Below are 12,127 nucleotides of genomic sequence, written 5' to 3' on the forward strand. Positions count from 1 at the left end.
GAATCTGGGGACTTTACAAAAAATTATACTTCATTTTCTTCACAATAAAATAATAGTAGATTCCGAGGTTTTTTTTAAATAATAATGGCTTTCTCATTGCTCATAGGATATCAGAGGATATGTTATTTTAGAATATTTTAGTACCTAATGTAGAATATATTATATAATACAGTTGGTGTGTTGTGGGTTTGGTGACGGATAAAGTAAACATTTTGTGAATGTTCGGGAGTTTGTAATTCTTGTGTGTTTGCTGTGCACAGTTTGACTCTGCCAAGACTGACACCTTGGGCTCAATTTTAAAACGGAGACGGGAAGGGGGCGGTGGAGGTCAAATTGAGGTTGGGAAACCCATTAGTACAGGTTTCCCGGACGTCCTTACGATTTTGATGTAAGGACGTCTTTTATATTTTTTTGTTGGTCTCCCGTCCGACTGACCGGCTGATTGACAGGCTGGTCTCAGTCGGACGGGATACCAGCCAGGAAGAGAACATCTTCAGGTAAGACTGCAGGTAAGTCTTTGTTTGTATGGATGGGGGGGGGGGGGCGGGCAAGGGGGTGCAATGGTGGGCACGGGGTTGAATGAGTGGCCAAGGGGCATGGGTGGGCATAGGTGAGCACGGGGTCGCAAGTCATGGGGGATGGGATCGATGGTCAGTCATGGGGAGGTGTTGAGATCGGGGGTCATCGAGGGGGTCCACGATCGTTGAGTGGGAGGGTCGGGGGTAGGATCGGGGGTCGGAAGGGGAGGGTCAGGGGTCAGGGAGTCTGTGATCGGGGGAGGGTCTGCAATCCAGGGTCAGGTGTCTGCGATTGTTCAGGGGTCAGTGCAGGTAGGCTTGTTAGGCCTGGGGGAAGCACTCCTGCTCCTCCCGGCCCACAAGCTGTACCTTTCTAGGCACCTACCTCTTAGTCTCGGACCTTCTCGCCTCCTTTCATGAGGCGTAAAACAGAAGGCCTGGGAATCCCAGCCCCCTGGGGTTGAAATCGAGAATTAGTGAAAAATGGAGGCCGAAGCCTCCTTGAAAGGTTTTAAGGCCCGACCCGCCTCCAGGGTGTGGGTTGGTCGCCCACCGCTTGTCCCGCCCCCGGTGAAAACCGGAAATGGGCGGGACTGAAATGTTTATTTTCAATGCCCCCCCCGCCCCCAACCCACCCATTTTTTAATTTGAAAATTGAGCCCTATGTGTTTGTAGTTGTGACTATAATTGTTTTTGCAAATGCTCATTCTGTCTGTGTGCTTTGCATTGTTGTGATCTGTATATATGGGTGTTACAGACATTGATTTATTTATATAGTAAATTGTTATGGTATAGAATCATAGAAAGGTTACAGCAGGGAAGGAGGCCATTCAGCCCATCGAGTCCGCGCCGGCTCTATGCAAGAGCAATCCATCTAGTCCCACTCCCTCGCCCTATCCCCGTAGCCCTGCAAATGTTTTCCTTTCCAGTACTTATCCAGTTCCCTTTTGAAGACCATGATTGAATCTGCCTCCACCACCCCCTCGGGCAGTGCATTCCAGATCCTGACTACTCGCTGTGTAAAAAAAGTTTTTCCTCATGTCACCTTTGGTTCTTTTGCCAATCACCTTAAAGGTTATGGTCAGCAAATTCAAATGAGGCATGTGGAAGTGTCATCTGAGATAATAAATGAAGGATTCTTCATCATTCATTCAACCTGCACATACTAATAAGATATTACTACCATTCCTTTGGGAGAATAGACCTATGGAGACACTGGGGGAGAAAATCAACTTGTGCCCAAAACAGGCACAAGTCGGTGGTGCAATTGCTCCACATGTGGTCCGTGCTAGATTTGGCATCGGGCCTCATTTGAATGGCGCCTGTGGCTCGCCGTTTCTAATCAAGTGTCCCGATTCAGCTCGCCGCCGAGCGTCCCGATGCAGCTCGCTGCTTCCAGCCGAGCGTCCCGATTCAGCTCGCCGTTTCCAGCCGAGAGTCCCAGAGCGAGCCTGGACCAGCAGTGGTCCATAGTGCTCTTCCTGGCTCCACAGAAATATAACTGTGCAAAAGTTTTGTGGCTATTTTTTGAGCAGCGTCCAGCAGTCCCTTTCAGGACCTGGTACAATTAGGCAGAGCGTGGTTTGCGCAAGCTCTACCCATTTGTATCTCAATTTTGCATCGGGGTCCTACATCCAGTCTGGCACCCAGATTTGCATATTCAAACAGCATGTTTCAGGCGGGCTGCTCGCCCACTTACAGGCCAGCCCGAATATGGCAGCAGTCGGGTTTTGAGCGTCAGTGGGGCAGCCAAGGTTCCCTTCCCTCACCCGCCCCCCACCCCACCCCCAATTTTCAGCTCCTGGCCGCCCGTTTTCAGGCACAAAACGGACAACTGTGAGTTGAATTTTCCCCCCACTGTTCCTTCAGAAATTCCCATCCTATGTAGACAGGTTGGTGGGAGGGTGGGGATTTTCAACTTCCACCAGAGCCGACATCAGGAGGCCCTGTGCCCTCCTGATTTTCAATTGCTAGCTGCCTGTTTTTCAGGCGAGAAATGGACGGCCGACAGTTGAAAATCGCCCCCGTAGTCTTTCCCCACTCTACTATATCCATGGATTTATACAATTTCATTCTTTTCTCTCCCTTCATCAGCATTACATCTTTGCTTTCTTTCACACAAGAGAAAGCCCATGAATTGCCTTGTCTTGATTTGACTTGTTTTCTTACTCAAAATAGTTGAGACTCCTTTTACAGTTTCAGTCACATAGAGCACTGTTCTCTTAATTTTTTTTTTAAAGTTTATCTGCTATAAATTTTCTTGTCACTTTAGATTAGACAAGCGTGTAAAAAAGGCATAGTGGTCTTAATGGGGGACTTTAACCTTCACATAGATTGGGGAAAGCAGACCAGCAACTCTCAGAAAGGTAGCGAATTTCTTGAGTGTGTCCAGGATAGTTTTCTACAGGAGTATGTCCTAGAGGCAACAAGGGGGCAAGCCATACTAGATTTAGTAATGAGTAATGAACCAGATTTAGTTAATAGCTTAACTGTGCATGAACATCTATCCAATAGCGATCATAACATGATCAAGTTCAATGTAGTGTTTGAAAGGGAAAAAAATGAATCAGCTGCTAAGATTCTAGACTTGGGTAAGGCCGACTTCAATGGGATGAGACAGAGACTGTCCACAGTAAACTGAGTAAATCTGTTAATGGGTAAAACGACTGATGATCAGTGGGAAATGTTTAAAGAAACATTTAACATGATACAGAATCGGTTTATACCCGAGGGGCAAGAACTCTACTTGCCAAAAAAAACAGCCATGGACAACTAAAGAGGTAAGGGACAGTATAAGACATAAGGAAAGGGCATACAAAAAGGCAAAAAATGGGAAAGATACAAAGATCAACAAAGGGTCACAAAACAGATAGTAAGAGCTACAAAAAGAGAGTATGAAAAGAAAACTTGCAAGGGATATCAAAACCAATACGAAGAACTTTTATAGTTATATTGGGAAAAAGAGGGTGGTCAGGAGCAGTGTTGGCCCCTTAAAAACTGAAAGTGGGGATATTGTCATTGACAATGGGGAAATGGCGGACATGTTGAACAATTACTTTGCGTCGGCTCCTTGAGAATTTTCAGTTAATCAGAGAGAGCCAGCATGGATTTGTGAAAGATAGATCGTGCCTGACAAACCTGATTGAATTTTTTGAAGAGGTGACTAAAGTAGTGGACAGAGGAATGTCAATGGATGTTATTTATATGGACTTCCAGAAGGCATTTGATAAGGTCCCACATAAGAGACTGTTAGCTAAGATAGAAGCCCATGGAATCGAGGGAAAAGTACAGACTTGGTTAGGAAGTTGGCTGAGCGAAAGGCGACAGAGAGTAGGGATAATGGGTAGGTACTCACATTGGCAGGATGTGACTAGTGGAGTCCCACAGGGATCTGTCTTGGGGCCTCAATTATTCACAATATTTATTAACGACTTAGATGAAGGCATAGAAAGTCTCATATCTAAGTTTGCCGATGACACAAAGATTGGTGGCATTGTAAGCAGTGTAAATAAAAATATAAAATTACAAAGCGATATTGATAGAATAGGTGAATGGGCAAAACTGTGGCAAATGGAATTCAATGTAGGCAAATGTGAGGTCATCCACTTTGGATCAAAAAAAGATAGAACAGGGTACTTTCTAAATGGTAACAAGTTAAAAACAGTGGATGTCCAAAGGGACTTAGGGGTTCAGGTACATAGATCATTGAAGTGTCATGAACAGGTGCAGAAAATAATCAAGAAGGCTAATGGAATGCTGGCCTTTATATCTAGAGGACTAGAGTACAAGGGGGCAGAAGTTATGCTGCAGCTATACAAAACCCTGGTTAGACCGCACCTGGATTACTGTGAGCCGTTCTGGGCATCGCACATTCAGAAGGACATATTGGCCTTGGAGGGAGTGCAGCGTAGGTTTACTAGAATGATACCCGGACTTCAAGGGTAGTTACGAGGAGAAATTACACAAATTGGGGTTGTATTCTCTAGAGTTTAGAAGGTTAAGGGGTGATCTGATCGAAGTTTATAAGATATTAAGGGGAACAGATAGGGTGGATAGAGAGAAACTATTTCTGCTGGTTGGGGATTCTAGGAGTAGGGGGCACAGTCTAAAAATTAGAGCCAGACCTTTCAGGAGTGAGATTAGAAAACATTTCTACACAGAAAGGGTGGTAGAAGTTTGGAACTCTCTTCCGCAAATGGCAATTGATACTAGCTCAATTGCTAAATTTAAATGTGAGATAGATAGCTTTTTGGCAACCAAAGGTATTAAGGGATATGGGCCAAAGGCAGGCATATGGAGTTAGATCACAGATCAGCCATGATCTTATCAAATGGCGGAGCAGGCACGAGGGGCTGAATGGCCTACTCATGTTCCTATGTACTTTCACCAACATCACCAACTGGTTCCCTGTAGCCTGTTCCATTTAGGAGGAAAAAGCTGCATTCTTCTGGAAATGGACTGAATTTTCTAAGGAATGACTAAGGAAGAGATTAGCGAAAGTAAACGTGGGTCCCTTAGAGGCAGAGACAGGAGAAATTATAATGGGGAATAAGGAAATGGCAGAGATGTTAAACAAATATTTTATATCTGTCTTCACAGTAGAAGATACAAAAAACATACTGGAAATAGTGAGGAACCAAGGATCTAATGAGAGAAAGGAACGTAAAGTAATTAAGATTAGTAAAGGAAAAGTCTTAGAAAAATTAATGGGGCTAAAAGCCGACAAATCCCTTGGATGTGATGGCCTACATCCTAGGGTTCTAAAAGAGGTGGCTGCAGAGGTAGTGGATGCATTAGTTTTGATCTTCCAGAATTCCCTAGATTCTAGAATGGTCCCAGCGAATTGGAAGGTAGCAAATGTAACCCCACTTTTTAAGAAAGGAGGGAGAGAGAAAACAGGGAACTACAGGCCAGTTAGCCTGGCATCAGTCATCGGGAAAATGCTGGAATCCATTATTAAGGAGGTAGTAACAGGGCACTTAGAAAATCATAATATGATTAGGCAGAGTCAACACGGCTTTATTAATTTTTCAAATTTTCAAAAGGCATTCGACAAGGTGCCACACAAAAGGTTGTTACACAAGATAAGAGCCCATGGGGTCGGGGGTAATATATTAGCATGGATTGAGGATTGGTTAATGGACAGAAAACAGAGAGTAGGAATAAACGGGTCATTTTCAGTTGGTAGGCTGTAACTAGTGGGGTGCCACAGGGATCGGTGCTTGGGCTATTTACAATCTATATTATTGACTTAGATGAAGGGTCTGAGCGTAATGTATCCAAGTTTGCTGACGATACAAAGCTAGGTGGGAAAGTAAGCTGTAAGGAGGACACAAAGGACTCAGTTTTCAAAGTGTGGGGGGATGGCAGTGGCGGCAGTGAGGGGGTGGTCAATGGGCGCGTGGCAAACCCGGATAATAAAAACTTACCATTGCCCACGTGATCACAAGTTAATTGGTTGCCCATAATGTGGCTTCTGGGTATGCCGTCCGAAAGCTGCGCAGTGGGCGGACTGCCCACCCGCATGACAGGCTGTCAATTGGAGCGTCTACATTTAAAGGGCCATTGCTCCAATGGCTTTTGCTGGCGCAAAGACCAAGATCACACAATATGGAGCAGCACAGGGGCAAGGCTGCTCCAAGATTTAATGTTGCTTCACTCCAGGTGCTACTGGCCGGGGTGAGGAGGAGGAGGGAAATTTTTTACCCGGCTGACGGGAGGAAGTGCCCTGCCTCTGCCACCAAGAAGGCCTGGCTCGAGGTGACCAGCAGGAGCAACATTTCCCGCACCTGGATCCAGTGCAGGAAGCGTTTCAGTGACCTAACGAGGTCAGCAAAAGTGAGTACACTTACTGATTCTCCTGCTTTCCGTGTCCCACATCACCACCCTCCCCAACTCATTCTGCACTGCCAAGACTTCTCCATCACATCACTCCTCACACCCATTTAAGGTTCATCTTCAACTTACCTGCACTTCCTCAGCACTTCCTCACCTTCCCATTTGTGACCCCACCACTACGACTCACCCCAATCCTGATCCAATATGATGTCTCTGTCACATACTCACCCTCTGCTGCACCTCTTTCACAGTCAGCCTCACCCAAACCAATGCATTCATCGGTGGCTACTTCACCATCACTCACACACATCTGTACTTTCTCCCCTTCTGGCAGACGAGAACTCAGAATGCACGCGAGAGGGTGAGGACTGGAGGGGGGCCACAACAAATAGTGGTCCTCACAGACGCGGAGGAGGAGGCTCTGCAGATCAGCCGCACCCTCGAGTGCTTGTCCGTCGGGGATGCCAAGACTGACACAACTTTAACATTCATCACACACAACATGAATTGATGTTAACAATGCTTGGCATGTTGAACACTTCAGTATGCTCATCGCAACATGACACATCTGTGATGATGCTTAATATTGCCCACTGTTCTCTTACAGGCCATTGTACGACCACAGTGATGGCAGAGGGCGATTCCTCAGAGGAGCTCCCGGCCTCTGAGGATGCACCGTCACATCTTAGCGATCCATCCACCAGCGCAGATACTCACACCTCAGTGGTCCTAGTAGTCAGCTGGTTGGGTTGGTACCTGGTGAGTCACCACACAAGTGGGCACGAGAAGACACTGGTGGCGGGGCAGCTGTGGAGAGTCCACGTCGGTGGGCACACTCCTGTGCAGGCTCTGCTCAGCTGGACACAGATGCTGAACCCCGGGGGCTATCCTTTAAAAGGAGAATGTTCGAGTGACTGCAGCACATTTGTGAGTTACTGAAAGAGGTGCCACGCACATTCTCCACAATAGTGCAGACGATGGAGAAGTCCAACTCCTGCATGAATGGAATGGTGGCACAGGTATGGGAGCCATCGCCCCCCTGCCCCTCCCCCCCCCCCCCCCCCCCCCCATCCTGATGGTATCAGTTTGAGGGGTTCCGGAAAGTTGGTCAATAGTGGTAAGCAGAAGAATTCTGAGTGGAAACCAAGAATTCTCAGTCTAAACACAAAGATCTCCCAGCCAAAAGTTTGAGAGAACTGAGTGAGTGCCCTGCTGCAAAAACTCACCTTTTATCCTCATTTGTCAAACAGGGATTTAAATGTTCAAATGGCTGCCAGCTGAAACACAACTTCTTCAACATGGAGTGTTTCACACAGGATGGGAAACACGCTGAGGCAGAATGAAAATCCTTTCCCTGCCTCAATCACCATAAAATTAAGTACTTTAACAACTTTAGCTATCTTAATGACTGCTTTAAAAATCAGCCCGCCGGCTTTAATTGCCGGAGGGACTTCCGGATCCCTGGAGAGCGTACACACAGATGCGTCTGTGTGAAACGTGGAAGTCGGCAGGTTGGAGCCAGCTTCCTTATCCGCTCCAGATTTTCCCAATTTTCGTTGCCCCCACTGCACCCGGACTTCTATTTGAAAATTGAGCCCAAAGACTCTGCAAAGGGATATCACAGGTTAAGTGAGTGGCCAAGAAGGTGGCAGATGGAGTACAATGTGGGGAAATGTGAGGTTATTCACTTTGGTAGGAAAAATAGACAAATGGAATTTTTTTTGAACGGTGAGAAACTATTAAATGTTGGTGTTCAGAGAGATTTGGGTGTCCTTGTACACGAAACACAGAAAGTTAACCTGCAGGTTCAGCAAGCAATTAGGAAGGCAAATGGTATGTTGGCCTTTATTGCGAGGGGGTTGGAGTACAAGCGTAAGGAAGTCTTGCTGCAATTGTTTAGGGCTTTGGTGAGACCATACCTGGAGTACTATGTGCAGTTTTGGTCTCCTTGCCTTAGAGGCGGTGCAATGAAGGTTCACTAGATTGATTCCTAGGATGAGAGGGTTGACCTATGAGGAGAGATTGAGTCGAATGGGCCTATACTCTCTGGGGTTTAGAAGAATGAGAGGGGATCTCATTGAAACATATGAGATTCTAAGAGGGCTATAAGAAGGTAGATGCTGAGAGGATGTTTCCCTTGGCTGGAGAGTCTAGAACTAGGGGTCATAGTCTCAGGATAAGGGGTCGGCCATTTAGGATTGAGAAGAGAAGGAATTTCTTCACTCAGTGGGTTGTGAATCTTTTGAATTCTGTACCCCAGAGGACTGTGGATGCTCAGTCGTTGAGTATATTCAAGACTGAGATCAATAGATCGAGACTGAGATTGATAGATTTTTGGACACTAAGGGAATCATGGGATATGGAGATCGGGCGGGAAAGTGGAGTTGGGGTCAAAGATCAGCCGTGATCGTATTGAATGGTGGAGCAGGCTAGAGGGGCCGTATGGCCTACTCCTGCTCCAATTTTTTTTGTTCTTATGAATCAATGATTTGGATATCAAAGCTTGGGTGGATGATTCTGTCTTAATTAAAATTATCCATTTTATGGGATTTCATTGGAAGTCAATGAGAGCTTAGTGCTGCTAAATCTCTGTTCAGTCCCCCAGAGAAGAAGTCAGAGGTGAGAATCAGGAAAGAAGTCATCCCCTGGCTACATCTGAAAGAAAAACCAACAGAGTTGGCACCAAGTCGCCTTCATCTTGTTTAGACCATAATGGCAATGAAGATCTTTCTGCAGAAAGGACAGACACATCCGATATAGCTGATGAAGGTATGAAAAAATGTATTGGGGATTGATTTAAAACACAGTGCGAAAAGAAAAGAGGTTGATAGTTCTTAAATTTCATATTGGGCTTCAGTTTTTTCAAATCTATGGGTTCAACTGTGTATTTCTTGCTAAACATCTTCATCCAGTACCATGCCTAGGTGGCCATTATTCGTGTATGAGCTTTGAGGGTATGCTAGCAAGCCATTTAACTGCAGAGGGCAGCCAATCAAACCCAATGCTGTCCTCAGCTGATTTCTACACATTTATATCCAGCATGGGTTGCTGGATAGTGATCAGGAGCATAAAGCCTGGCCATTTATTGTAGCGCCCCTGCTATTGCCCTGCTGAGATCTGCTAATTGATTTAACCTGGGGTCCTTCAGGCCTTTACAGTTCGGCGACTTGATGGATAAACTTGCTGAACCATCTGGGGAGCCCATGGGTTCAGTTGTAAAATGGCACATAATATAGTCCAAAAGCAGCAATGGTGGTGTGCCAAATATCATAGAATAAGAATTTTACAGCACAGAAGGTAGCCATTTGCCCATTGCACCCATACTGGCTCTATGAAAGAACTATCCCATTCATCTGCCTTACTCTTTTTAATGTTTCTTTTATTTTCAAATATTTATCTACTTTCTTTTAAATGCTCGTATTGGTTCTGCTCCCACCACTGGTTTTGGTAGGGCATTCCAGTATCATAACAACCCACTGTGTCAAAAAAAACTCGTACCACTCGCACTTTTCTTTTTTGGTGATGATCTTAAATTTACGACCTTTAGCTACCAGCTTACTAACTAGTGGAAATAGTTTCTTCCTATTTACCTTATCAAAACCTTTCATAATTTTGAAAATCTTTATCAGATCTCCTCTTGACTGTTTTAACAAAGAGAGCCCCAGTTTCTCTAGTCTCTCATTCCTGGTATCATCTTAGTCCCTTTTGCATTCTCTCTTTAGCCTTGAGGAAATAGCAGACTTGTTAAATGACTACTTTGTATCCATTTTGATGGTAAAGGAAGAGAACAAAATACCAGTGATACAAAGGAACCAAAAATAAGTCAAGGGGGGCATCTTAGTGGATTTAATATCAGTTTTTCAAACATGGTAATGTAGAAAGCTATGGGACTTGAGATAGATAAATCTCTTACAAAATTAAAAGGAATCGGTGAGGAAATTACAGATGCATTAATCATAATTTTCCAAAGCTTTCTAGATTCAGGAATTCTGCCTTTTGGATTGGAAAATTGCATTTTTTTTTATTTAAGAAGGGAGGGAGGGAGAAACCAGATAACTACAGATCTATTAGTGGGATGTGACAAGTTGTGTTCCCCAGGGATCTGTACTGGGGCCTCAGCTTTTCACCATATATATTAATGACTTGGATGAAGGAACAGAGAGTTGTATATCCAAGTTTGCAGATGACAGTAAGTTAGGAGGCACAGTAAGTTGTGTGGATGAGGGAAGGAAGTTAGACAGGGACATAGACAGACTCAGTGCGTGAATGTGGGAAAGTGTCATTCACTTTAGATCTGAAAAGACAAATCAAAATATTCCCTTAATGGTTAACCTGTGGAGGAGCAAAGGCTATTTAGGTGTCCATGTACAGAATTCGCTCAAAGCATTCAAGGGGAGGTGGTGCGACTACCTGGGGTGTGAGAGTACTGGGGAGATGGTTGTTGCATGTGGAAATACTGGCAAGGAAATCCTTACAAGTGGGAACAATGAGGAAAGGGTTGCGAGCTGCTGCCGCGAAGACAATAGGGGCTTTGTTTGGGCCAGGTCAACCAACAGTGGGGAGACAACATAAACAGCTTGCATTTAAATAGCACCTTGAGTGCATTAAATGTCCCACAGTACGTCACACAGGTGTGAGGAAAATGGTCACCAAGCCAAAGAAGGAGATTTTAGAATGGGTGACCAAAAGCTTGGTAAAAAAGGTGGGTTTTAAGCAGGGTCTTAAAAGAGGATAAGGAGGTGGAAAGGCAGAGGGATTTAGGGAGGGAATTCCAGAGTGAGACCTAGGTAGCTGAAGGCATGGCTGCCAATGTTGGGGTGAAGGGACATGGGAGTCAGAGGAATGGATATACATGGCAGGAGGAAGTGGGGCAAAGGTATGGGTACTTGGGCAGGAGAGGTGAGGGGGTTAAGGCATGAATACTCAGGACAAGGGAGTAGGAGCAATGAAAGGTTACACAAGAGAGTGGGAGGAAGAGAAGAGCACTCAGGACAGGTAGAAAGATGGGCGAAGAAAAGTCCTTTCCTTTCATAAAAGCATAAGTATTTTAAAAGCTTAAAGCTTTTAAAAATTGAGCTTTTTAAATAGTCAGCTGGAAAAGTCAGTGTCATATAAACAGTGCTGCTTAACTTTTAAATAGGGGATTTACCCAGCTAGCCAGGGATCAGTTAACACAGGAGCACTTTTACCAGAATCCCACCACCGCTGAAAGTGAACCTATGTTCCTGGCCACGGCACCACTTTGCTTGAAGATGGAGCTGGGAGGTCGGAGTTAAGTAGGCAAAAGCACTGGAATGATCAACCTTGTAGTACTTAGAAGTAAATAAAATGTTACAAGAATTAGGTGATATACTTAAAGGATGTGCTATATGTAAGACTTTTAACATAGCTACAATATAATATGGCACGCTATATAAACTAATTTTTATATAGTAGATAAAAACCTTTTTGTTAGATAATTCTTAAGTGAATTTAATTTTATTCTCTGCAGCTGAAGAGAAGACTTCTTGCAGTGACCTTCAGGGGAAACTTTACATTAACAGGGTATTCAACATGAATGCGGACAAAATGTTTGAGCTTCTGTTCACTGACTCTCAGTTTGTACAGAAATTCGCTAATGCAAGAAAGATTACAGGTAACTAATTAAATATGGAAATGACATTCTTCATTAAGCGGGAATAGAAGTGCAATAGTTTTCTTCTTGAATCTGTTGTGTTCCGTTCTAACAGTCAGTGGTTACACTATCTACATTTATACTGAATTAGTTTTGC

At 44.6% G+C, this 12,127-nt stretch overlaps 1 protein-coding gene across 2 annotated transcripts in view; it reads left to right on the forward strand.

Moving 5' to 3' along the window:
• gramd1c (GRAM domain containing 1c) overlaps nucleotides 1-12,127 on the forward strand; it is a 63,589-nt gene that overhangs the window by 18,675 nt on the left and 32,787 nt on the right. For both annotated transcript variants that reach the window (XM_067986625.1, XM_067986626.1), the window contains exons 4-5: nucleotides 8,954-9,125; nucleotides 11,848-11,991. In XM_067986625.1, coding sequence (XP_067842726.1) covers nucleotides 8,954-9,125; nucleotides 11,848-11,991 — 316 coding nt within the window. The remainder of the gene's footprint in view (nucleotides 1-8,953; nucleotides 9,126-11,847; nucleotides 11,992-12,127) is intronic.

This window comes from Heptranchias perlo, chromosome 6, assembly GCF_035084215.1.
Source record: "Heptranchias perlo isolate sHepPer1 chromosome 6, sHepPer1.hap1, whole genome shotgun sequence".
In the NCBI taxonomy this organism is placed as follows: Eukaryota; Metazoa; Chordata; class Chondrichthyes; order Hexanchiformes; family Hexanchidae; genus Heptranchias; species Heptranchias perlo.